This window comes from Amphichorda felina (assembly GCF_050947745.1).
Source record: "Amphichorda felina strain 45539 chromosome Unknown scaffold_6, whole genome shotgun sequence".
NCBI classification, from domain to species: Eukaryota; Fungi; Ascomycota; class Sordariomycetes; order Hypocreales; family Bionectriaceae; genus Amphichorda; species Amphichorda felina.
The window spans coordinates 2,742,934-2,768,680 of record NW_028145044.1 but is presented as its reverse complement, the minus strand read 5'-3'; the positions used below and the strand labels follow the sequence as shown (position 1 = coordinate 2,768,680).

Below are 25,747 nucleotides of genomic sequence, written 5' to 3'. Positions count from 1 at the left end.
ATAAGTGACGCGGCTTGAGTTATGAGATATACTTGTCTTAGTACGGTATACGCGAGGCAGTTGGGATGATTTTATGTCTGCCCTGTTCTCGTGGTCTGAGATCTTGTGACTACGCTCATTATCAAGTCTAATAAGGTCCTCGGCAAATTTGCCCCTTGAAAATCCATCATTGTATGCCATACATGTACTGTACCCGGCATGCTCCCTGCTCACCCTACTGCCTCTTCTGCTGCGTCTTCCCGCCCACATCTGCAAGACTCAGCCCTCCAATCTTGGCGACTCTCTTGCGGAGCCTACTCTCAATGCGGACCAGCCATTTCCGGAGCGGGCAATGGGTTTCGTTCCATAGTGTGGTCCTGGGCCAGTTGCAGCTATGAGGGTAAGAAATCGTTTGGCATCTCTGGGCCAAGTCCACAAAGCTTATCGCGGGAATACGATCATCGATAGACACAATAGGGGGGGTTAACCCAGCTACGCCGAGAATACCCAAGTAATCTACTGCTCGCCCGTAGTTGGTGCAGCACTGTCGGATCAGGGCTGAGACGTCGCATCGGCCACATCTGCTGGCCCCTTCAGGCACACACCGGTAACATCTTGAGCACTGCCGCCGGCCGGTGAAATAGGACTTCTCCTCATCGAGGATCATTTCTTTGACTGCTTCAACTTCGGTCCAAAGGTCAATCTTGGACTCCCTAGCCTCTGACTGTATAGCGTCTGCCGCATGGTAAGCCGGTGCAACCTATTTATGTGGAGGTGCTCAAACAGATCATATTAGACATACCGATAACACGCCGTGGCAGATGTTTGATGGCTCTGTCAGTGGACCAATTTGTTACGTCCATGTCGCTAGGCCCATCCTGGACCCAGTCGGATGTAAAATGGGGAATGACGGCAGCGGTGGCCTTCTCAAAGTACTTTGAGGACTGGAAGTAGTAAGCTGCCGTGATGAGGTGACCGTACCCAACTTGGTCATGCCCCTGGACCTTGGAATTATGGAGCCAGACGGCGGTCCGGTCCCCCAGAGCCTCCAAGCATAGATACTTGTCAGCTAGAAGAGCAACATGGGCGAGCACCAATGGTTTCAAGGTTTTGAGGCGTCTGGTGTGACGGCTGTGGAGGGCGGAAAGCATGAGCTCCATGGCCTCTGGATGGTCATCTTTCAACACGATTTCCGCGTTAGCACCGTCTTTGATGGATTTTCCTTCTTGGAAGTTGGGACCGAAAAGCTTCCGGAAGTAAGAGGAGGCTGTTTTGAGTACGGCGGTCGAAACTCGAAGCCGCCGTCGTTCACCGGACCCCTCCTCGTCGTCGATGAGGAGTACTACGTCCGCCTCGGGGTGAAGGCTAGAGATGCCACAGCCCTTGGGCCGTTTCGTTGGCTCACTGGCTGAGGATTTGATCACCATGATGATAGCGTGAGGGGTGGGATGATTGATGCGTGTGATGAGGGAAAGGATATCTGGCTCGTATACCCGCTAAATAAATAATTAATATAGTCCACGCCTGGCTAGGGTTCTACTGCTTTCGAAAAAGACTGAAGAACATCCTAGAGATGTTCCATTAGAAACAAGAATCCAATTACATTCGCTTGCTATCTTATGTTTGTCGACACGTCTGTGTCAGATCCCCTCCCCATCGGACTGCGTCTCCTTTGTTCGGTCGTGAAGCCCCTCTGCACCACAATTTCAGTCAATTCGAGATCATCCCTCTCCGACCCAATCATCCCGTTTGACGACGCGGTGGCCGACACGGCTGGCTTGCTGCCGTTGATGTTGATGTTGCCGCTGTCGTTGAGGCGCTGCCAGTCGCGGTGAAAGCCCTCGCTGTATATGCCTGATTGCGACTGCGCCTTGGAATGCACGCCTCTCGTGGGCGTCACTGAGCCGCCTCCGATGGAGCTGCTGACCTGCCTCAGGAGCCTGACAAACGACTTGTAGACAATGGGGAGGTTGGCGCAAAGGACACCACCGCAGGGCTCCCAGCACGACAGGATACCCAATGGGCCTCCCCACCCTTTGATTTAGTCAGTACGTACGGGTAGCCCGGAAAGGGGGAAACATGGTGCCAACTCACATGTAACATCTCCTGTCTCCCCCACGGCAAAGATAAACCCTAGCCTGGCCGCGCTGATGAGGCACGTCCCCAACCCGACCGAGAACAGGAAGCACAGGCTGACCCTCCTGTCCCTGAGGGCCTGCAGGCGCAGGATTGTGGGAATCGGCATGGAGAAGATCCACACATCGGTGGCAATGTTTGTGATGTTGGTGAAGAAGGTAAAGGCAATCTTGTTGATGCACGTGTCCTCCTCGTCTGCCGCCCACCAGCCGTGGAGGGGCCTGCAGCCGGCAAACATGACCACCTCCATGACGAGGATCCAGGCGACGATGAAGGCAGACGTGCCGATGATGAGCTTCCGGAACAGGGGCGTCTCGAAGATGCGGTGGTATAGGGCGAGAACGGCGAGCTTGGTGGTCGCGATGGCAAAGTTGTAGAAGTGGCTGAAGATGTAGTCGCCCTGGGCGAGTCAGAGTTGGTATCAACATGACAGATGGCAGTTTAAGGAAGTACCCTGCGAAATGCTGCCAATTCCTCGTCCGAGACAATGTCCATGTGGCGTCCGAGCTTGTTCGACGGGCCTTTGTATCAATTTTTAGTTGATGTCCTATGGTCCTTGGATGTTCATAGAATTAACAAACCGAACGAGACGCCTATTACGCAAACCATGATGGACATGACCACGGCAAAGATCATGAGGTAGTCGTCGGAAGCGATGCGACGGCTGGCCGTTTTGCGTGCCTTGACCCACAGCCGGAACAAGGTGCTGAGGATCTCGAGGGGGATAGGAATTATAAACATGGCGTATAATAGTCCCTCCTGCGACTCGGCCAGGTAGGCTTCTTTCGCTGGGTCTGCTGTCATGGCAGCGGCCCCGTCACACGTGGGCGTCGTCGAGTTGACCGTGATGGGTCGTCAAAGATGACGGGGTTTTCCGTGGCATGTATCCGTAGACATGAATTGAGGGAGGCAGGGGTAGGTGTACTATAGCAGCGTATTGATATGCGAAACCAGGACAGTGATGGCACCTCGCTCTCTCACAAGCACCCGAGGGGAACTTGGAGTGACCCTTGCACCTTGTGAAGGATTCAGTTGCCAGCACACATAGCGCGAATAGCATGGCGTACCAGGGAGCTCCAGGCTCCAGGGTCGGAACCAGTTGGAGGTGGTGGGAGGTGACGATCCTTGCCCTCAGCCGGCTTAGTGATGGATGGTGCAAGCTTGATTCTTCTTTGGACTATTGAATGGATGAAATATGCGCTTCTGAGGACATGTCGAGGAGGCATGGTAGGGGGTCGGAGTACGAGCAGTGCCGCTTATGATGGTTTACACCCTGTATATAAGATCCAGAAGGTAAATCTTCTCTGCCATTTGTCCTCTCTAAAATTCCCACGCATACCCGTGGACCCTTCGATACTCTCTCTATTGCGCCATGAAACCTACATCTCTGTCAGTCTCTGTCAGACTGCGACGTCGAAAGTGTCTGGTGTGCTGATTGCGAAACCTCCCATGTGCAGGTGGCGGTGTAAGCACACTGTTCTCCGACCGTGATCCCCGCCCGCCTTCACCCGACCTCCCAGGTCCCCCAGGTCTTGTCTACTGTCCCCGGTCTGGGGGCTTTTTTAGGCTTCCCGACTAATCCTGGATGCATCATGCCCCCAGAGCTTGGCTTCAATCCGGACTGTGGAGACCACTTGGCGCATGCTCGGTACTTGGGGCGGATACTACCCGTCAGCTCCATTATGAACGAATGCAAGCAGACTTCGGTGCTTGCCCTGATAGTCAAGTGAGCACTCATACATAGTGCCAGGAGATGCTCATTGAAGAATAGAAAGTCGCCGACGGCGGGAGAACAGCCAGACGATCATGGTCGTCAGCGCATGCGCCCTTGACAGATCCCCCCTGTGCCTGGCTTTACCAGTCTGACATATCCCTACTTTACCTGGGCAACCAGGGGTTGCGACCCGGATTCCAATAGGTCGGGTTTAAAAAGGAAAAGATTTCGCCTCCTTCCTCGAAGCAAGAGATCCAAGATCATCAATTCGTCTTCAATGAACCATCGCCATTTACCATGGCTTCCCTAGGGAACACGGAAACCATGTGCCGGGCCGCGCCGGACTAGGACGGCACTGGGGTTCTGCAGTCTACCTTGGAGGTTTGGGGACCTTTAGGCCTCATCTTCCGGGTCTTGGATTTAATGTTTTTATGCACGTATGTATGTAGGAGTGTCCGTACATACACGTGAATCAATGTGGCTACCGAAACCCGTCGCTCATCAAATATCAATGTGATTGACTTGAGAGATTCTGCACGTATTGGCCTATAGCTAGTTTGCACGCAACTGATATAGATACGCTGGCTAAACAACAGGCATAGCTAGGCCGTGATCTCAAGTACATGCTGCTGGTTCTAATGGAGGAACAATGTCTGAGGCGATTGCTGGAATTCCCTCCCCCTGTCGATGACCGCGTGGGTACAAACACCAAACCCTGACACTCGTATGATTCTTTCAATACAGAGGATAATTCCCTGTCACGCTCTCACAGGTTAGACTTGATCATCTCATCCCGCACCACGACCTTCCCAGACCTGCGCGCCGGCTCTCGTAGCTTCTTCCTCAATATCTTACCAGCCGGGCTCTTGGGGATCTCCTCCATCACCTCCACCTCGACCACCCACTTGTGCCTTGCCTTGTTGGCCTTGACGTACCCGAATAGCTCTCGCGCAGCCACCTCGGCGCCAGCCTTGATCGAATCGTCGCTCAGCACCACAAAGGCCTTGGGTCTCTCACCCGCCCTGTCGTCGGGAATCCCGCACACGGCGCAGTCCTTGACGTTAGGATGCCCCAGGAGCAGATTCTCCAGCTCAGCCGGCGCGACACCTATGCCCTTGACCTTGACCATCTCCTTCATGCGGTCGGTGATGGACAGCAGACCCTCCTCGTCCAGCTTGCCAATATCGCCCGTGTGCAGAAACCCGTCCCTGTCAAATGTCTCGGCCGTGGCCGTAGGATTATCGAGATACCCCATGGCAACCTGCGGTCCGCGCGCCCAAATCTCACCCGCCTGGCCAACATCGCAGTCCCTACCCGTGTCCGGGTCCACGATCCTCACCTCGGTGGACGCGACAAGGGTCCCGACACGCGCCGCGTACTTGAAGCCGTACATGGCAGGCGGATGCGCCGTGATGCACGAGCACGACTCGGTCATGCCGTAACCCTGCTTGAACCCCGTCCCCGGGAACTGCCTCTCCAGCATCGTGAGGATCTCCTGCGACAGGGGCGCCGCGCCCGACGAGAAGCGCCTCACGTGGGACAGGTCGTAGCGCGCCGCCAGCTGCGGCTCCCGGACCAGGCGGATCAGGATGGGCGGCACGAGGAGCAGCTCCTTGATCCTGTTGCGCGCGACGGTTTGCAGCAGCGCGTCGAGGGTGAAGGTGGGCATGACGTAGACGTGGGCGTTGAGTACGAGGGGCAGGTGCAGCTGGTGCACGAGGCCCGTGATGTGGTAGAAGGGCAGCGCGGCGAGGATGCGGTCGTGGTCGTCCGGGGTGATCTGCTGGACCTGGAGGCACTGGGCCATGATGTTGGCGTGGGAGATCATGACGCCCTTGGGGAGGCCGGTTGTGCCGCTGCTGAAGCCTAGATAGGCGCAGACGTCGTGGTTTACTTTGCCACTGGGAATCCGGTAGGGCTCGACCTGGTCGGACTCGCCGCGCTGCTGGGCTCTCTGGGCCAGTTCTTGGAGACTTAGTTTACCAGGCGGTGCGTTGTCGAGAAGGATAACGTTTTGTTGGGGGATGCCGACCTTGGCTGCCGCTTGGTACGCGCGGTCGAGGTTCTCGGGCATGGCTAGGATGAGCTTGGCCTTGCTTGCTTTGAGGGTATACGCGAGTTCATCGACGGTGTATTCTGAAGAGACACCGCAGCCCACGGCACCGATGCGGACGGCTGACAGCATGGCCACTGGATACCAGATGGAGTTGCGAGAGTAGATGAGGAGGGAGTCGCCTTGGCCGAAGCCATAGTCTCGGGAGAAGGTGGTGGAGAGATAAGTGGTGAGCTGCTTCAGTTGGCCATGGCCAATGTGCTGACCGGTCGTGACATCGGTGAATCCCTGGACCTGGTCGTTGCCAGTTCTCGCCAGCTTGGAATGAGGAGACTCAAAGAGCCAGGACCAGAGGGAGACATCCTTTGGTACTGCAGGGAATTAGCAGGTGGAGCCTGGCTGGCAGAGGGATATCAACACTTGCAATTGATGTCGGGCTGCTGCGACTTGAAAATGCGGGTAGGCATGTTGGATTATTGCTAAGGTACTCGGGATGGTTCCAGTTCCAGATTCGAATGGGGAGCCCAATCTTGTTTTCGTTCGACAGGGACTCGGGACTTGTGTATTCAAGGTCTTCGGTGAGGAGAAGTGCGACATGCATGAGACAGACATGCGGGGACGCGGGAGGATGCATCCATCCCGAGAGCACCGAGGCTAACGATCGGGATTCGATCCGCGGAGCGATCACCGAGTCAGTCCAGCTCACTGAGCTTCCCCAGATCCCCAGAATCCCCAGATAATGGGGCCGGCGGCGCAACTCCGCAACACCGGAGCACCATCGGAGTCGGCGAGTCTTGGCCTTGACTGGGGCTTTGTACTACAAGTACTCCGCATGTAAGTTGGAGATGGACCGACCCGGATCCGCAGCTGGGATTGAACTGTATGTACACCTGTATGTACGGATCCGACTGCAGCAAGATACTGGGTACGGTTAGTTGATTAATGATATTCTCCGATCCACTCCCGGTCTCCATGGCAAAGGCGCACGGCATGTTTCAGCGCTACGTCTTCATTGATGTCGACCCTATACCGTTGGCTAACCCTTCGCAAGCGGGTACTGGTTTGTCCACCAGTGTCTGGACCTCGGTTGATTCTCCGAGTGCCACGCAAGACTCTCCAGATTAAGCTAGGTGATTTGCTGGCCACCAACCTCGGGCTCGAACTGCAGGTGATGTAGTAGTACATGTACTATTTACTGCATACATGTCTGGGTAGTAATCTGTACACACCTACGGATACAGAGTACATCATCGGCGTTTATTTCTGCCAGACTGCCATTACCCCTCCACGAGTCGTACCATAACCAGCACCGACCCCGCCATCGACAGCATCTCACGACAACATCTCCTGACATTGCAATACCTTGGCATCCAACAACGAGCCATTTAGCCTTCATTACTACATACATCATCATCATGTCGGACAAGACCATGCGCGCCGTCGTCTTCAAGGGCGTCAAGAGCGTCGCCATCGAAGATCGCCCCATCCCCACCATCCAGGACCCTCGCGACATCATCGTCAAGGTCAAGTACACGGCACTATGCGGGAGGTTTGTCGCCCCAGACACCAGTATATCTGCCAATTCATCACTGACGCCCCTTTCTCCAGTGAGCTCCACGTCTTCCGCGGCCACCAGCCCTCTCCCACGGGCTTCATCATGGGCCACGAATTCTCGGGCACCGTCGCCGAGGTCGGATCCGCCGTCCAGACCTTCCAGCCCGGCGATGCCGTAGTCTCTCCCTTCACCGTCAGCTGCGGTGACTGCTTCTACTGCAAGCGCGGCTTCTCCTCGCGCTGCGCCAACTGCCAGCTCTTCGGCTGCCCCCTGCTCGACGGCGGACAGGCCCAGTACGTGCGCATCCCCCTCGCCGACTCCACCGTGGTCAAGGCGCCCCAGGACATCGACAGCAAGAAGCTGTGCCTCATGGCCGACATCTTCCCCACGGGGTTTTTCGCCGCGGGCAACGCCCTGGGCAAGATGGAGCCTGAGCAGGCGAGGGAGAGCGTCGCCGTGCTGTTTGGCTGCGGGCCCGTCGGGCTGTGCGCCCTGGTGGCCGCGCTGGAGTACAAGCCCAAGGCGCTGCTGGCCGTCGACAGCGTGCCTGACCGGCTGGAGACGGCCAGGAAGCTGGGCGCCGAGCCCTGGAACTACCAGACACAGCGGGAGGAGCTGTTCCAGCGCGTCAAGGAGCTGACCGAGGGACGAGGGGCGGACGTGGTGATTGAGGTCGTTGGGCAGAGCTCGGCTCTGGATCTGGGATTCCAGCTGCTGCGGCCGTGGGGGATCATCTCCAGTGTGGGGGTGCACAATGCGGAAATTCCGTGGACTGGGAACCAGGCGTACGGGAAGAACCTCAGCATCAGGATGGGGCGTTGCCCAGTTCGCAGTGAGTTCGATGTCTCTGTTGCAGTGCCTTGAGGGCTTGCTGACCATGTTGAAATAGGTATCTTCCCCGAAGCACTGGCGCTGCTCCAAAAGAAACAGCATCTGTTTGAGTAAGTCAATTGTCCATTCTGAGCGACAATTGCGACGTGCTAACAAACCGAAGCTTCATGACCGAGACCATTATGCCCCTCAGCAAGGCCGTCGAGGGCTACGAGCTGTTCGACAACATGAAGGCCCATAAGGTCATATTCGACGCGGAGGAGTAAATGATGATTAATCTGTGATTCATGGCAGCTGCATAGATATAACGTATAAATCTCAAGCTGAACACAAGGTTACACAAAGTGTGACGGTACTCAATTGTCCCAGCCGATCACAGAACCTCGCTCGCCCATACCTGCATCCTCTTCGTAGCATCAAAGCCCTCCCCAAGGATACCCTCGAGGATGATAAAATCATGTGCCTCCCTCTGAGCCATCTCGAACCGGATCTGCAGCTCTGGGCACTGTCGCCGGACAAGCTCTGCAAATTGGACAATGTGATCTGCGAACACCTCCTGCTTACCCGCCGTAATGTACAGAGATTTCACGACTGAATTGATACGCGTCATCCACGTATAGTCGCCCTCCATGGGGAATGCGAGGCCACGCATCTCCTTCATCGTCATGCCTAGGTTCTTGGGCTGCAGCATTTCGACGGATGTATTCAGGCACAGGGCCGCAGAAATCATGTCGACTGTGGCATTCTCCTGATATGACCGCGAGTCCACCCTTCCATCAACGAGTGGTGACACCATAAAAGCACCGGCGATGGGCTCCTCGAGAGTGATGGGCTGGATCCCAGGATGCGGCTCGACGATATGTCGGATGACCTGACTCGTGAGGTTGCCCCCTGCCGAATCACCCCCAAAGATGATATTGGAGGGTGAAATTCCTCTGTCAAGGACCATTGAGAGACCGGCACACACTTGACGCAACTGCCCTGGGTAGATTTCCTGAGGACAGAGAGTGTACTGTACCACCGCGACAGCGACGTCTCCCTTCTCTCCCGGCCCGCCTGCGACGTAGCATCTCCAGCACCACTCAAAATGGCCTCTTGTGGCCCCCGCAATGTAGCCGCCCCCATGGAAGAAGACGACAAACTTGGACGCCCTTTCCCGATTGCCCATCCACAGAATGGACGCCCCATCAGCCCCTGGGATGGGCTCAATATCCTCCCGGAGGCGTTTCGCCATCACTGGATTCTGAGCGGCCAGCTCCTTCCTCTTTGCGGCCACCCATAGCTTGTACTGCGCAATGGTGCCCGGGCTGACGCTCTGGAGGTACCGCGGGCGGAGAGAACCGAGCGAGACGCGGAAGAAGAGGCTTATGGCGACGAACTTGAGGTTCATGCCACGGGCTCTGCCGCTGGGGAGACCGCGCACCAGGTTGAAGATGACCGTCAGGGGCACTGAATGTGGTTAGATGCGGAAGCCGAGGTATGCTACTACTAAATGAGACTCACCAACGGTCAGCATGCGGAACGAGAGGTCGAGCTTCTCCCATAGGGACAGCCGGGGGTTGTACGGCGCCATTGCGCTGCTGGTTTCTCGCCGTGGCTGTTCTCGCAGAGCTCAGATCATGAGCAGGCGTTATGAAGCCAGGATCAGCGAGTTCTTGTTCGATGGAGATGATCCACGGATCATAAGCCGAGGGAAAGAAACATGGCACTCATAGGCGGAATAGTCCCGTCTCAGTCGGAGCAACGGGCAAACAGGCCTCTCCGTCCCCCAGATCACCGGGTCTAAAATGCGGGGTTGGCAAGGACTTATCCCCTACCCTTCCCATCATTTTTACGACTTCGAGAAATTGACCAGAGGCATATCTCGTAGCCGTGGGGTAATCGTACCTGCTCACAAGGGTGATCGGAATCATCCCGACAAATATCGGTGGTCGGTGCAGAGGCGCCGGAATCAATTGGTGCAGTAGTAATGAGCGTCGTCGTATTAAAGCATCTTCAATCGAAGCATCTGCCTAGTACACCAACTACTCCGCCTATCAGGCATATCCTACTCCATATAGTCATCGGAGATAGCGTTCGTCTGTGGCAGTACATCTCGGGATTAATGGGTTAGGTGCAGGGCCTACCTCTAGCTTCAAAGACTACTATACGTCCAACTCTGAATGCTGCCTCCTACTGCCAAAAACTCTAATTACAAAGCCTGCCTTTGGCTGCGATGCGGCTGCAAGCGATGCGGTGTAGTTGGTGCGATACATCGGTGAGGTGGCTATTCGAGTGGTGGCGGTATGGCAACACCTAGGGAATATCAGGCTAGATCCTGCATACATATGAAACTAGCGTTACTACTAGGAGTCAATGACAAGTCAACTATACGTAGCTGTTATCAAACGACAGACTCCCACACAGACCCGAATAGAAAGGCGTAGCTAGCTCCTATGATAACCATCTAACTAAGCCTACCTTACTTTGGGGGACTCAGATCCGTCAGAACCCCGCCCCCAAGTGCCCTATATATAGATGCCGAGTTGGAAGAAGCTTCTCTGCGACTTTATGGTAACAAGGACGCTTTCCCATGTCATCAATAAGAATACCCTATGGATATTGAGATGGAAATCGGAAATTTGCTAATTTGGACGCCCGACAGAAGTGACACTGGTTCCTCAGCCACGAGCAGCAACAATTGAGCTAAATGAACCAGTATCAAGTCGGCGCTGCAAATACAGAAATAATGAATGTAGCACTGAGTCTGAGCCTGGGCCCCTTGTTGCCCTTGGGAGCAGAAAAAGCAATAAAGATGTACTTCGAGTCCCTAGTAGTCAGAATGGGTACGATAGGTCCCAGCCTCCAAGACACCGCCTACTTGGTCAGGGACGCAAAATCGCTGATTAGGAAGGTTATACGCCACACCGATCATAAATATGGGTTCACTAACTTCAGCTGCAGCGTATACGACACCAAACCATCCCCTAACGGAGAAAAGAGCTGGCTGTTCCCCGAGATTTTCCAGTATAGTCTTAGCATGCAGTCCGATAACGGCACCTTGGCAGGCCATACTGGAACCTAGATTGACGGAATTTTGAATACGGCAGTCGCCCTGCTTAAACTTTTGAAACACTGGGGACAGCCTCTCCGACTAAACTCAACTCCTAAGGCATCTACACATATTAGCCGTGCAGTATTCTCACTGCGTGAACGCCTGGCGGCGTGGGATTTCTCAGGGACAAACAACATGGGATGCCGAGGCCGAGGCTTACCTCCAGCATGCCATTAAGAGATGAGTCGGTTAAGGAACCGGTGGCTCCTGGGTGTACTTCCTACAACGCATTTTAAAGGCTCTCAACCAATCTTTTCGATGAGACTTATACTAATTCTAAATACACACCCAGGTTCTATTAACATCACTTCAACCCAGCTTCTCAGCCGACGAATTAGAGTCCTCTGAGTTGACTACAATGTCGTAACTTTTGCCAGTGGCTTTCATAATGGCAACGGCGTCATTGGTCCAGGTGAGCTTAATATCTGTCGGCTTGCGACCAAAGAAATTCGAGATCACTGACCTGCGAGCATAGTTCCTAGCATCGAACCTAACTATTCTCGTTATTGATCGCTTAAAGTGTTGATAAACGTGGCAATGTATCATATCCCGAAACACGGTTGATCCCCGCTCGACTTTATATACAATTTCGACATTCATCTATGCGAATCAAGCAAGAACTAGACTCGCGTAGACAAGGTTTGCCTGGTCTGGGATCCGCCAGGTTTGCATGTGTACCTAACACCTATTACTAGTTTACATGGCAGGAAGGAGAGGCTTCATAAGTAGGCTCGAATGTAACAGGACGCCTCTTGTCTCTCCATGAAAAGCTTATCCGGGTAAACTACTCGACATCCGCATCTGGGCGTGGTTTGGAACAATATACTATATCCTTGAAGCATGATTCCCTAGCCCGATAGACTCTGATGGGATAGGGATAGGGTTAGGGTTATAACAACCAGTACGGATACCAGAGAGCAACATGAATCGTAATGCTACCCTGGTCCACGCCAACCATCTCACAGTCTCACAGAGCCACCTCCAAGGTCGCCAGATCCCTATCCGCAGTCTTCCGCTTACGCATCAACACTCTCGCGTTGGGGTCTGGCGCAACATTCTCCGCAATTAGCACATTCTGTGGTCGAGTCTTGCCTTCGGGTAGGCGGAAGTCGTAGCGCAGGAGCAGGTGGCAGAGAATCAGCTTTGCCTCGCTGCTGGCGAAGAAACGGCCAGGGCAGGCGAACTTTCCATGACCAAATGGCATGCTGGTAGCCTCGGTCGTAGCCAGCTGGTATCGCAGGGCGTTCTCGGGCTTCGTGGGGTCCTCACGCACCCTAGAGTATCGAAAAGGATCAAAGGAATCAGGGTCGGCACCACCAGGAGGGAGGAACTCTGGGTCGTGCATTATCGCGTCTGTCGCCATGGCAATGTAAGAGCCAGCTGGAAGTGTCGTTCCGTCTGATAGCGTAAGCTGTTCCCGGAGGACGCGGTCCAATGTCACTGAAGGCAGGTCAGATTTCACCACAAGCTACGGCTATTCTCTCCTGGGCCGCGAAACTTACTCAAGAATGGAGGGCTTAGGCGCTGCGATTCCTTCAAGCAGCTGTCCAATTTGCGCATCTTGTGAAGCATAGTTTTATGGAAGTTCCCACCTTCACTTAGGACGGCGATGATCTCTTCCCTTAACGGCTCGATGTATTGAGGGTTTGCGCAGAGGTCGTATATGCAGTGGGAGATCAACATACTCGTTGTGAAAACTGACGCATTACTGACAAACAATAACAGGTGGCCCAGCTTGTGTGGCGTGGCGTCCTTTTCGTCCGCTGCATCCATCATCCACTGAATAAGGTCGTTGGGCTTGTCGTACGCTTCTCTTTGCTCTGCCTCGGCGGCTCGGCGCCTCCTGACTATGTCGCCGACGATGCGCTTTGCAGAGGCAATGTGATATTGTGTGCGCCAGTAATGGGGCAGGAGGAGGGCAAAAACCGGACGGAGGATTGCAGGGACTATTCGCAGACCGAAGGCGGTAACAAATGCGACCTGGGGATACTGGATGCTGGTGGTGAGCCATTCCTCGTTACGAGAAAGCTCGGTACCCCCAAAGATACGAGAAGATAGACGGCTGACGAGCCGTGCGAGCGTTGCGTGCATGTCGACCGAGACCCATTGGTCCTGGCACGCGGGAAGATCCACGCTGGCTGCGAAGTCGAGCTCTTCCCTGACTACACCAACTACCGCTGCCAAGGTGGGCGTCAAATGCTGCTGCAAAGCATGAACGTGCAGACGACTCTCGAGGATGATGTCCACGCCCGAGTAAGTGCCGAGCGTCTTGTCGGACAGGGCCTGAGGGGAGCTGACCTTGTCCTCTGGCAAGCTTCGGATCTCGTCTACATACTTGTGAGGGAGGACGGTGATCTCGATATTGTGGCAGCGCACTCTGTATATTCCGTTTGTGGATTTGTACTGGGCGGTTGTGAGCAGGTGTCCCACCATGGTCTCCTATCCTCGTGCGGGTGACATGCCTGTTGATACCCTTGCTGGATTATCTCCCTGCTTCCACGCGTGAAGCGCAGGCCAAGGAGCCAGCTGGGTTCCATGAAATACCGATACCCAATCACCGGCCCGTTGGGGGGAGAAAACCAGGCCTGCGCGCATCTAAAGATGTATATGGCGGTAGCAAGGAGGCCGGCGACCAGAAGAATGATGGGTTGGCCATTGCTGATATGGCCGATGCCCGAGCCGTGGAAGGCTTTTGCCCGAGTCAGGATGTCGCTCAATACTGCTTCGATCATCGTTTTTTCAATCCCAGTGGAAGTTGGAAGCGTTTAGCTTCAAGACGCATTGGGGGTGGCAGACTCCAGGTAGAAATACCAGCTCCTGGTCATAATACATCATTCTACTACCGGCATCACCTCCGGTGCTGCATCATTGTTTCAAGCCATATTGGGGGCCCGTAAATAGCCACCGCATACGAAGTACTGACCGAGTACTTATACATTTGTGCGGAGTACAGATTGCTGAGATGCAAGCGAACCAATTAGCAGTCGACACTCCCACGATCCTTCCCTCTGAACTTCGAAAGTCGCCATGACATCGCTCTTTCCGTATTAGGGGCACGTTTGTTTGCCGGTTGGTGGTTCTTGCCCTCTGTCTCATGAACCACGACCCTTGTCTCAGACTCCTAAGACTTAGCCCTTGAGCCTCTCAGGAGCCTGTGAAAGCGTGAATGTCGACGCGTCGCGCACGGAGGCTCGAAAACTCTGCAACCACTGAGAAATCCAAATTTCAACTCCTACTGTCCTCAAAAGTGAGTCTACGAAGAGGCTAGTTGATTTCTCAATTCTCAGCAAATACTAGCCATCTGACGGTCCCACGTAGATCTCTCATCTCATCCTCCATCACACCTTGTCCAGCATTCACAACCCATCAGCCCCCTCGCTATCCACCGTCATGGGTTCAACTGCCCACTCCTCCCACGATGACCATGATGCCAATGAATATCCAAATGGGCGGAAGCTAGCCCTACTAACTGCTGCCATATGTTTGACTATTTTCTTCATATCCCTCGAATGAGTAGCCTTCAGTCTTGGAGTCCCATTCACTACCTCATATATAAGTTGGGCTGGCTGACCAAATCCCTCCTCTCCTGATAATAGCTTTTCCATCATTGCCACGGCCATTCCCTCGATTAATTCCGAATTTTACAGCTTACAGGATGTCAGGTGGTACGGGAGCTGAATGTTTGGCGATAGAACCTCCCGCCGACTCTGCTATAACTTTGAACTGGCGACAAGATTCCCCAGCTTATCTTCTCACGAGGGCTGCCTCGCAACCTCCTCGGCAAATTCCACACAGTTTTCAGCATCAAATGGGCCTTTTTGATAGCTCTCCTCGTTTTCGAGGTTGGGAGCGCTATTTGCGGTGCGGTACCTAATTCAATCGCCCTGATATGAGGACGGGCCATTGCCGGCTGTGACAATGCTGGTCTTCTATCCGGCATCCCATCTCATAATGACCCATAGCGTACCACTCGAAAACCGCCCGTTATTTACATGAGCTTCTAGCCCGGTTACGCTTCATCCTTTACTGGAATACCTATCTAAACCGTATTTAGCGTCATTACTGGTCGCACGTATGGTGTTACAGCCTTAGCTGGACCTCCCCTCGGCGGCGTTTCATGGACAAGCTGGCGAGTAGTGACTTGAACCCCGTTTTCTACCAGCTCAACCGCGCTTCTAACTCCCTTAAAAGACGTGGAGATAGTGTTTGGATATCAACTTCCCCATTGGCGCAGTGACCTTTTTTCGTCGCTGCATTTTTATTCCGCGGCCTTCTAGACCATCTTTAGCAAGATCAAACATTGCAATCCACTTGGCACTATTGTCTTTATACCTGCCGTGGTCTGTATACAGCTTTCGTCGAAATTAGGCGGTGTTCAATATGAGTGGAAGAGCGGCACCATCATCGCACTTTTTGTTCTATTTGGCCTATTACTTCTTGTTCTTGTTATAATCCGGTGGCGCGCTCAAGATAATGCCACTGTCCCGCCATGCATCATCCAGAACCGCACCATCTAGTCCTACGCCATTTACCAGTCTTGCCTCGGCGCTGGTTTTTTTTTTTTCGTTTCCGTCTACTGCGTTCCCATATGGTTCCAGGCGGTACAGGACATCAGTGCATTCGAATCAGGGAAGCGCAATTTACCTATGCTAATCGGGAATATTGTGGTGCGACGATTGCTGGTGGGCTCGTGACTGCCATAGGCCATTTGCCATTCATGATTCTCGGTACCATATTAGCTTCGGTGGGTGGTGATTTACTGATGCTCTTCAACACGAACACCACGACCGCACAGTGGATTGGCTACCAGGCTCTTGTCGGCGTGGGTATCGGCGTAGGATGGTAGCAGCCTATAGTTGCTGTGCAAACAGTCTTTCGCATGGAAGATATCCCAACTACGACGGCCATTATTTAGTCTACCCAAACCTTCGGCGGATCACTCTTCATCAGCGTGGGACAGACGGTGTTTCCAAAAAAAAAAAGGGGGTTGAAGAGCTTGCGGCATCGGCGCCGGAGTTGGATACCTCTGGAATCGCCGCCTGAGATGAGACAAGTAACCCACACCGTTCTTGCGCTCGAGTTGACAGGACAGTGGTAATCTGCAGCAACCTCATCCCTGAGGGCGTGGCAGCCCAAAGGATCTTAATGCGCCACCAGATTTATTAAAATACCACATGGAGCTATTAATCATGGCGAGGCCCATTCAACACCGCATGTTATACCATGAACCGTTCCGAACACGGTTAGTATTTGCATTTCTGCCGCGGCGTAGTATGCAGGTTGGCCTCCATCCACATACCACGTACCTATCATATTGGCTGACAGGAGCGGGTGGGAGCCGGCGGCAGTGGATTTGTATGCACGGACGGGCCAGCCCCAATGCTAGTTTATTCGTCCCATGTACAGATCAGTACAGAGTACAAGTTGGCTGGCTGCCATGTCCAGTACGTTGGTTTGATAGTCTCAGTCTGCGATGCCCACTGCCCAACCACCTACGGCAACACAGTTAAAAGATCGTCCGATATCGCATCGGCCGATACATGCAAGGACCAATAGCTTTCAGGATATACCACCCTCCGGCACTCCTCCCTCCACCTTGTGAAACTCCTAACAGGTCACGGGGCAGCCAACATGTGCCAAATTTTAGTACAGGATACTTCAAGGGACATTATATAGTTGGTGATCATCCCCATGGCATTCACGTGAAAAAGGTATCTGATGAAACCAGCCAAATGATGACATTAGAGTCAGCAACAAACAGTTCGTTACGACGCCTAGCAACACCAAGACAAGCCGCACCGCCACGATGGCGCTCAATTATAATGTTATACGGGAGGAAGCACCCATAGCCATGCCAGATTGAACCCATGGGCCGGTTAATAGCGTCCCAAGGCAGATGATTTATGTGATGAGGTCGGCACGGTCAATGTGGAACGAATGTGTGGATAGACCTCTGTGTGTGTAGGCGTGTGTGTGTGAGGAAAGACCTCCATCCTGCCTACATGTGTGGTGGGTTGGGGTTTGTGGGTGCCCTTACAACAATTTATATATGGGCTAAAAATCTACGGTACATGTATCTACGCCATTTCAGTACAGAAATTCTCTGCTTCCATCGTGGCCAAGCCATGGACCTGTTCTGGAGGGGCACGCTCACATGTCCCACCGAAGAGGATTATCTCTCATAAGACGGGCGGGCTGATCAGAATGGCTTATAGGTTGATGGAGGCCGGATCGACTGCATCAGTTGACTTTTACCGCTCATCGAGCTGCTCAGTCTCATATTCCCGATCAGCGATGAATATAAGAATCTCTGCAGCCTGTAATATGGCCAGAAGAAGGGTATTGGGGAGGATTTGCTCCTTTCCCGTTATCCATAGTACTACGACTGAGCCCACACATTTCCAACTTCTCCATATTCTATAACACAAGGCTACGTCAGATGATGTTAAGAGATACGCTACCATGCAAATGGAGAGCACAGGAAGGTTGAGCTATACAAGGGATACTTCTAGCGAACTACTAGACCGAGCTAAGAACATGTTGGATCGAATTGGCCAGGTTCAAGGCAAAGACAGAGGCATTCATGGGTTGTTGGACAAGACAGCCCAACTTTGAAGTCATCATTTTTATTTAATACCTTCAATCCTATAACTAACACATTAATACAACCCGATAACGTATTCCCTAAGCTAGAGTAGCACGTTAATGTTCATCGTACACAATTCGTAAAAGGGACGCTAAAATTACCTTTGCTTATAATATTTACTGCTGAAGAAAAGATACTCTAGTTCTATTATACAATATGAACCTACGATTACCCTTTACCTACCCCATGGTGGTCCACAACCCGAGGGAAAGAATATGCGGAACGGTCCCGTGTTAGTCGGAGCAACGGGCAGATAGCCATCTCCGTCTCCAGATCTCGGCTATTGAAACTGTTCAAAATGCGGGGTCGGCGATTATTTATCCCCGGTCTTCCCCAGCTTTACAACCTTGAGAAACGAACATGGCTGTGGGGTAACGGTGATGCTATCGGAATCATCCCGACAAATTTTGGCTCCGGTCGGTGGTCGGTGCAGAGCCACCGGGATGAACTGGTGATCAGCATGGTTGCATTAACACAAGAAAGATCAAAGTGAAACCTAAATCAACTTGGAATCGTTGTTACCAGTATCAGTCAATGACGAGTCGACTATAGTCTTAACTCAAATGACAAGATTCTCAACGCCAAGATGATTTCCTTTTCTCGCGAAGGCGTCACCATTGACCTCATCGCTCGCTTCATCACCAAGACGGTCCTCAACCCAATCATTGCGCCCGCCATCGCCGCCCTATTCGCCACTGAGCATCCTGCCTTGCGAAACGCGCTGGAGGAGGTCGTCACGCTCCTTCCACAGACCCAGCAGGTCATCGACCATGTCGCCGCCAACTCTGGCACATATCGCCTCGGGGCGTATCTCGCAACCGGAGCCAGTCTCGCCATATGGGCGAACAAAGCTCTTAACAAATGGACACTGAACAACTGGACCCGCGACCCGACGTGGGATCTCAACAAGGAGATCGTGCTTGTGACGGGTGCGGCCGGGGGTATCGGCCAGCATGTTATCAAACACCTCCTCAAGAAGAACCCCAAGACCACCATTGTCGCAGTGGACTATATCGCTCTGACGTGGACGCCGCCGCCTGGATCCAATATCCACTACTACCAATGCGATTTGAGCAACTCTGCCAAGCTCAAGGACATGGCCGGCCGCATCAAGCGCCAAGTCGGTGACCCGACCGTCCTCGTCAACAACGCCGGCCTCTGCCGCGGCCGGACCATCATGGAGGGCAGCTACCAGGATGTTGAGCTCACTATCCGGACCAACCTCATCGCCCCGTTCCTCCTCCTCAAGGAGTTTCTCCCCGCCATGGTCAGGAACAACCACGGTCACATCGTCAACATCAGCTCCCTCAGCTCCGTGCTGGCCCCCGCGGGCGTGGCCGACTACTCGGCCACCAAGGCCGGGCTGCTCTCCATGACGGAGGCGCTGCAGCTGGAGCTGCGCTGCCGGCACGATGCGCCCAGGGTGCGCACCTCGGTGTGCGTGTTTGGGTTCATCAGGACGCCGCTGTTCAAGGGGGAGACGCGGACGTCCAACTTTATGATGCCGCTTGTGCACCCGGATAGTGTGGGCGAGTCGCTGGCCAGCATCATCGAGAGCGGGTATGGCCAGACGCTGTATCTTCCTGGCGTGGCCCGGTATATGTCTATGGTGGTAAGTGGCCAATTATTGATGCTTCTTCGACTTGCGTTCTGTGCAGTGTGCTAATAACTCGAGTAGCGTGGTGGCCCTGAGTGGCTCCTCAGGGGGTTCCAGGCCCAGACGGAGAGTGTCGGTGTCATCTTCGACCAGCCGAACCAGAAGATTGACTCCAAGACTGGGTACTTGCAGAAGGAGGAGTAGTCAGTTGCTTGGCCGTGGTATTAGATGACTTCCAAGCTTGAGACGGATAGTCCTCAGTCTCGAGATAGCAGTTATTTTCCTTAGCCGGATAGCCTATCATGTTTAGCTTATAATAACTATGATATCCAAAACTATGAATTAACAAAGAGGCGAGGATTATGAGAAAAGGGACAACTGAATTTAGAACTCACGCCTGAAGCTGTAGGAAACTTAAAGACCATTTGAACCCAACCAAAGACCGGAAGATGGTATGATTAGCCTTGTTCAACATGGCAGCAGTGTAGGCTTGGGCGATGGCCAGACCAACTTTGCATTATAACTTATGCAAACACGTGCATCTGCGCGTCACTACATGTACTCTTGGCTGGCCCTCGGGACAATTGTGAAGGTGTGGGGGAGAAACGTGGGGTTGCGGGTACGTTATGCATCCTACGAGCACAATGCATTGTATCGCCCCTGAAATGGCCACGGCATCAACCCGGCCAGCGACGGGCGTAGAGAGAGTCGGGGAGTTTAGTTGCACCGTGTCTCCAATGGGTCCAGCCTCCAAATCTCCAACGGATAAGGCGATACTGCGGAAGTGCCGGCCATGCTTGATTCCTCGGGATCGTTCCGGAGTGGCATATCAAGTCATGTCTCATAACCTCCATTGGTAATGAATCACTATAGCCAGTGAATATTACTAGCTTTGAGTCCCTGCATTCAACTTCTAGTGCCAATCATCTGCAGACCACGATGGCTCCCAGCACAGCAACACCGAGTTATTCCCAGTTCACCTGCATCGGTGCCGGTGTCTCAGGCATCGGCCTGGGCGCCACGCTGCAGCGCTGGTACGGCATCACCGACATCCAGATCTTCGAGCGCCATGAGGGCTGCGGCGGGACCTGGTTCGCCAACAGGTACCCCGGCGTGGCCTGCGACGTCCCCAGTGCTCTGTACAGCTTCTCCTTCGAGACCAACCCTAACTGGACCCGCGTCTTGCCCACGCAGGAGGAGCTGCTCAAATACGTGACGAGGGTGGCGCGCAAGTACGACCTCCTCAAGCGTATGCGCTTCCGGTGCAGCGTCCAGCGCGCCGAGTGGATCGAGGAGTCTGCGCGCTGGCGCCTGACGGTCCACGACGATGCCACCGACACCACCTTTGTGCACGAGACGCAGTTCCTCTTCTCGGGGACAGGCCAGCTGGTCACGCCTCGAGAGCTCGACGTCCCGGGGGCAGAGACGTTCCGCGGGCCCATCTTCCACTCGGCGCGCTGGAACCACGACGTCGACCTCACGGACAAGAGGGTCATCGTCATCGGCAACGGCTGCACGGGCAACCAGATCGTCCCCAACATTGTCGACAAGACCAAGCACACGACGCACCTGGTGCGCTCCAAGCACTGGGTCATGCACCCCATCGACGCCTCGGTCCCTCCGTGGCTGCGCACCCTCTTCAAGGCCCCCGGCGCCATGACCCTCCAGCGCTTCATCGTCTTCTTCATGGCCGAGCTGTCGCTGCAGGGGTTCCCCATGACGGCGTACGCGCAGCTGTTCCGCAACCGCCAGCGAGCCGTCGCCGAGCGCTACATGCGCTCCCACGCGCCGGCCAAGTGGCACGACAAGCTGATCCCGGACTTTGAGGTCGGCTGCAAGCGCCGCATCTTCGACTCCGGGTACCTCGAGTGCCTGAACCGGGACAACATCACCCTGACGGACGAGAGGGCGCTCGACGTGGTGCCCGAGGGCATCCGCACGGCCAGCGGGCTCATCGAGGCCGATGTCATCGTCCTGGCCAACGGCTTCGTGACCAACAACTACTTTGGCGGCATCGACATTGTCGGCCGAGGCGGCGTGACCATGCAGGAGCACTGGGCGTCGTTTGGAGGGGCCGAGGCGTACAACTGCACGTCGATGAGCGGGTTCCCCAACTTCTTCTGCATGCAGGGCCCCAACTCGGCGACGGGCCACACGTCGGGCATCATGGCCATCGAGAACGCCATCAACTACGGCCTGCGCGTGCTGAGGCCGTGCATCGAGGGGCGGGCCAGCGTCGCGGACGTGAAGCTCAAGGCCGAGGAGGAGTACGTCGAGGGCCTGCAGCGGGATCTGCAGAAGACGGTGTGGTTCTCCGGGTGCCAGAGCTGGTATGTCCAGGATGCGGCCGCTGGGGGAAAGAGGTGGAATGCCATGAGTTATCCGTACTCGCAGGCGCACTTCTGGTACCGGTGTCTGTTCCCCAAGTGGGCCGACTGGGAGTACAGTGTAAGTGAAGGAAGCCCATGTTTCCGGGGATGGGGATGGAGATGGCCTGCTAACGTCAACATCGATAGGGCCGTGTTACTCGCAAGAACAAGCCTTCGAAGATTCTCAGGACGATCCTACTCGCTGGTGCCATCGTGGCGGGCGGCGTGGCATGGAATCTGAAGAGCGGAGCCACCCCGGAGCAGATGGTGAGCACACTGACCGGCAGTCTACAGTCGCTGCGGTCGTTGGTGCTCTCGCACATCAGCGCGGTGAGCAAGTGATATATAGGGGATTCGAAAGATGTTGCCTTTTTCGTCAGCAATCGTGGCATGGAGCTGGCCTGATACCGATAGTGCTGCCTGCAATGTAAGATAGGGAGACTCTCGCATGGTTTGTGATGGGTTGTGATTAAAGAACACTCTCCAATTGAACATTTATTCCATATTTTATTTGACTGTATTTGAATTACAGTTTAGCCAAGCTCAGATGTCACCATTCTAGGAATAGCACCATTTGTCAAATGTCATTACCCCCTTGTAGGTTGGTGTCTGTTCGGCAGTAGATGAGGTCTTTGTGTACATGTAAGCTTTACACGCGGATGCATATCTATCCTCCCACTTGGCGACCGGCTTCGATATTACTCAGTGGCAGCTCTGTAATGCACAGGGCCACAGGCCATGCTGACATATGCTCAATATGTATAGGGTAATCCGTACATGTATAGAGGCAACGGTGACCGGCGTCGGTTGGTTGTAAATGCCGATGCTCCGCCCCCGGTCTCTCTCCACACTCCACAGTCCAAGTCCACGTCCAAGTCCACATTCATTGAATCTTGCTTGATCTCTCCCACGACACCACTGAGGCGAGTCAACCGTCACGGCCATGGTGACATCCGCCGACACGCCCAAGAACGCGCCACCCGAGGCCGTCCGTCGCAAGCGCAGGCGCAAGATTCCCCTGGCCTGCGAACCCTGTCGAGAGCGCAAGTCTCGCTGTGACGGGGGGAAGCCCATCTGCTCTGGGTGTCAGCGACGATCGCTGCGCCTTGAGGACTGTGTCTACTCGCTCGACAATGCGCGGTCCGCCAGCAACGATGAGTACATCCGGACCCTGCATGATCGCATCCGCCAGCTCGAGAGGCGGTGCTCTGAGGGAGGTCTCGGTATGCCCTCTGGGACGTCCAGCGCTGTGCCAGACGGAGGTGACGGCTTGACCATGGGCCTGGACGAACAGGACGGCGAACCATCTGCCACCAATCCTCCTCCCCCGATGTCCATACAGCCTCCTCGACTGCGGCCCACAGCAACACCAGCGCCAGCGAAGCCCTCGCCAGCATCCTCATCCTCCCAGCACCACCACTCAGCCGACCTCAGCGTGTGGAAGCTCCCTCTCGCCCCGCCTCCGCCTCCTCCCACACGCGGCCTCTCCCCCTCCCACCACAGCTCAGATCTTCTCTCTCGCCCATCCCCACGCTTCGACCAGCAGGCTCCCGATGACAGCGCCGTCAACGCCATGGGCGTCATCTCGTCCGAGGACGGCGTCGCCGGGGACACCCCGACCACCCGCACCAGTGGCCGCGACTACTACGGTGGCTCGTCAGCCGCCTCGTTTATCCGCGAGACCTTTGGCACCATCCACCGCAACACCCCCGGTGCCCCCACGGCCCCGATCCGACCCTATGTCTCAGAGCCCACAGGCACCCGCACGCCATCCGGCCTCTGCGGCCTCTCCTACACCACCAACTTTGCGCTCCCACCGCGCCGGCTGGCAGACCACCTCCTCGAGGTCTACTTCCGCCGCATCTACTACCTCTACCCCTTCTTCTACCGCCCAGCCTTCACCAAAGCCTACCGCGCCCTCTGGGACCCCACGGACACCGACCACGACCCCCTCGAATACCCGGGTGTCGGCCTCGGCGGCTCCCCGGACGAGGGGCCCAGCTCCATCGTCTTCCACTGCGCCCTCAACGGCATCTTCGCACTGGCGTGCTACTCGTCCGACCTACCCCCGCAGGAGCGCATGACGGGCGCCGACACCTTCTTCGAGCGCTCCAAGGCGCACCTCAGCCTCGCCCTGCTGGAGCACAACAGCATGGGCGCCATACAGGCGCTGCTCGTCACGGCGCTGTACCTACAGAGCACGCCGTACCCAGGGCGGTGCTGGAACTCGGTGGGGATCGCGTGTCGCATGGCGCAGGGGTTGGGGTTGCATGCTCAGGGCCAGCAGCAGCAGGGGGGAGGGGCAATGGGAGTGGGAGGGGGCAGGACCACGCTGGAGCGCGAGATGCGCCTGAGGACGTGGTACGGGTGCGTCGTCCTCGACATGCTGGTCAGCATGACCTTTGGGCGGCCGACCATGACGACGTTTGTGCCGAACCTGCCGCTGCCGTCCATCGCCGACGACGCGGCCACGGTGGAGCCTGAGGGAGCTGGAGGAGGAGGAGGGGGAGGAGGGGGAGGAGGGATCCTCGTGCTGCCGGGGAGCGTCGACCTGCCCACCAGGATACAGTTCTACGTCGAGAGCATCCGCCTGGCCAAGGTGCTGGAGCAGATCCTCGTGCGCGTGTACCAGCCGTGGAAGAGCAAGGGGGGCGGTGACCACCAGAAACAGCAGCAGCAGCACCACCACCACCACCACCACTTCAGCCTGGACACGGTGATTGAGCTGGACGCGCAGCTGTCGCAGGTTGAGAGGTCGGTTCCCTGGCCGCTGAGCTGGCTGCCGGGTGTCAACGACGGCGTGTCGCCCCGTGCGCTGCCGCAGGATATGGCGCTGTGCCTTGTCATGCAGCGGATTGTCCTGCAGTCGCGGTATGCTGCTCAAACCCACTCGCTGGGGATCTCTGTATATAGGAAGAAGCTGACAAACGGCCCTAGGTTCCTGTATCTGCGACTCATGCTGTTCCGGCCGGTCCTCTCGCAGCTGGCCGCGGATAGGGACAGGGGCAAAGGCGCAGAGCCGCCACCGCCGTCGTCCACCAACAGGAGCATACTGTCCTCGTCGTTTGGCGTCGAGTGCGGCAAGTCGTGCGCCCAGGCAGCGGTGGATCTCATCAACCTGACGCACGCGACGTATCTTGCCCCCGAGTCCGGGGCGTGGTGGTGGAGTGGGCTGTGTATGTTGATGCTTCTCCCGTGTCGAGTGACATCGTAATGGATAATACTAACAGAGGAAGATGCCTCCACGGCGGGTCTTGTTCTCATCGTTGCCCGGTCATGCCCGTCGGTCTGGATGTGTCTCGACCACAGCCAGATCCAGAGAGCCTGGGGCCACTGCCAGGAGATCCTGACAGAGCTCTCGAGCGTCAGCGTCTCGTGCGAAAAGTCGCTGCAGCTGCTGCAGGCCATCTACGAGTCGTCGCACGCGCAGACATCGGGTACGCACTCTCTATAAAATACCAGTATTTCATTTTCATTTTTTAACACAAGCTGACAGCGGCAGAAACACAACCGGCTGGCAACGAGCTGTGTCCCAAGGCTGACAGCGTGATGCCCACCGTCTCCGTGCCCACCCCCGTGGACGGCATGGCTGGCGCAGACATGTTTGGCTTCATGGACATGGATATGATGAACACGGCCCTCATGTCGTGGGACCAGAATCTCGACTTCTTTGACTTTTCCAACGGCATGTGAGCCATGTATATAGGAGGGTAAATCCTGGCGCGGCGTTTGGACGTGAGGGATTCAGGGAGTTTATGGCCCCTTCACTACTA

The 25,747-nt window shown here is 55.2% G+C and overlaps 8 protein-coding genes across 8 annotated transcripts; 4 read left to right on the top strand and 4 right to left on the bottom strand.

Annotated features, from left to right (window-relative positions):
• Positions 1-1,591: 1,591 nt before the first annotated feature.
• ACO1O0_006725 (uncharacterized protein) lies at positions 1,592-2,919 on the bottom strand (the record flags this gene model as incomplete). The annotated part of the gene is made up of 4 exons (XM_083196107.1): positions 1,592-2,013; positions 2,074-2,515; positions 2,569-2,636; positions 2,697-2,919. 4 exons carry the CDS (start codon positions 2,917-2,919, stop codon positions 1,592-1,594), a joined length of 1,155 nt encoding a protein of 384 aa, XP_083049123.1.
• A 1,676-nt stretch (positions 2,920-4,595) lies between these two features.
• ACO1O0_006724 (acyl--CoA ligase) lies at positions 4,596-6,349 on the bottom strand (the record flags this gene model as incomplete). The annotated part of the gene is made up of 2 exons (XM_083196106.1): positions 4,596-6,253; positions 6,301-6,349. The coding sequence occupies 2 exons, from the start codon at positions 6,347-6,349 to the stop codon at positions 4,596-4,598; spliced, it is 1,707 nt and encodes a 568-aa protein (XP_083049122.1).
• Positions 6,350-7,297: 948 nt separating this feature from the next.
• ACO1O0_006723 (chaperonin 10-like protein) lies at positions 7,298-8,534 on the top strand (the record flags this gene model as incomplete). The annotated part of the gene is made up of 4 exons (XM_083196105.1): positions 7,298-7,431; positions 7,491-8,269; positions 8,327-8,378; positions 8,432-8,534. The coding sequence occupies 4 exons, from the start codon at positions 7,298-7,300 to the stop codon at positions 8,532-8,534; spliced, it is 1,068 nt and encodes a 355-aa protein (XP_083049121.1).
• A 107-nt stretch (positions 8,535-8,641) lies between these two features.
• ACO1O0_006722 (alpha/beta hydrolase) lies at positions 8,642-9,841 on the bottom strand (the record flags this gene model as incomplete). Its single annotated transcript, XM_083196104.1, has 2 exons — positions 8,642-9,717; positions 9,772-9,841. The coding sequence occupies 2 exons, from the start codon at positions 9,839-9,841 to the stop codon at positions 8,642-8,644; spliced, it is 1,146 nt and encodes a 381-aa protein (XP_083049120.1).
• Positions 9,842-12,329: 2,488 nt separating this feature from the next.
• ACO1O0_006721 (cytochrome P450) lies at positions 12,330-13,795 on the bottom strand (the record flags this gene model as incomplete). Its single annotated transcript, XM_083196103.1, is given in 3 exon segments — positions 12,330-12,802; positions 12,865-13,645; positions 13,661-13,795. 3 exon segments carry the CDS (start codon positions 13,793-13,795, stop codon positions 12,330-12,332), a joined length of 1,389 nt encoding a protein of 462 aa, XP_083049119.1.
• A 4,573-nt stretch (positions 13,796-18,368) lies between these two features.
• Positions 18,369-19,809, top strand: ACO1O0_006720 (uncharacterized protein; the record flags this gene model as incomplete). Its single annotated transcript, XM_083196102.1, has 3 exons — positions 18,369-18,374; positions 18,580-19,620; positions 19,687-19,809. 3 exons carry the CDS (start codon positions 18,369-18,371, stop codon positions 19,807-19,809), a joined length of 1,170 nt encoding a protein of 389 aa, XP_083049118.1.
• Positions 19,810-20,544: 735 nt separating this feature from the next.
• On the top strand, positions 20,545-22,316 carry ACO1O0_006719 (flavin-containing monooxygenase; the record flags this gene model as incomplete). Its single annotated transcript, XM_083196101.1, has 2 exons — positions 20,545-22,053; positions 22,122-22,316. The coding sequence occupies 2 exons, from the start codon at positions 20,545-20,547 to the stop codon at positions 22,314-22,316; spliced, it is 1,704 nt and encodes a 567-aa protein (XP_083049117.1).
• Positions 22,317-22,917: 601 nt separating this feature from the next.
• ACO1O0_006718 (transcription factor domain-containing protein) lies at positions 22,918-25,667 on the top strand (the record flags this gene model as incomplete). Its single annotated transcript, XM_083196100.1, has 3 exons — positions 22,918-25,141; positions 25,205-25,411; positions 25,471-25,667. 3 exons carry the CDS (start codon positions 22,918-22,920, stop codon positions 25,665-25,667), a joined length of 2,628 nt encoding a protein of 875 aa, XP_083049116.1.
• Between the last annotated feature and the right edge of the window lie 80 nt (positions 25,668-25,747).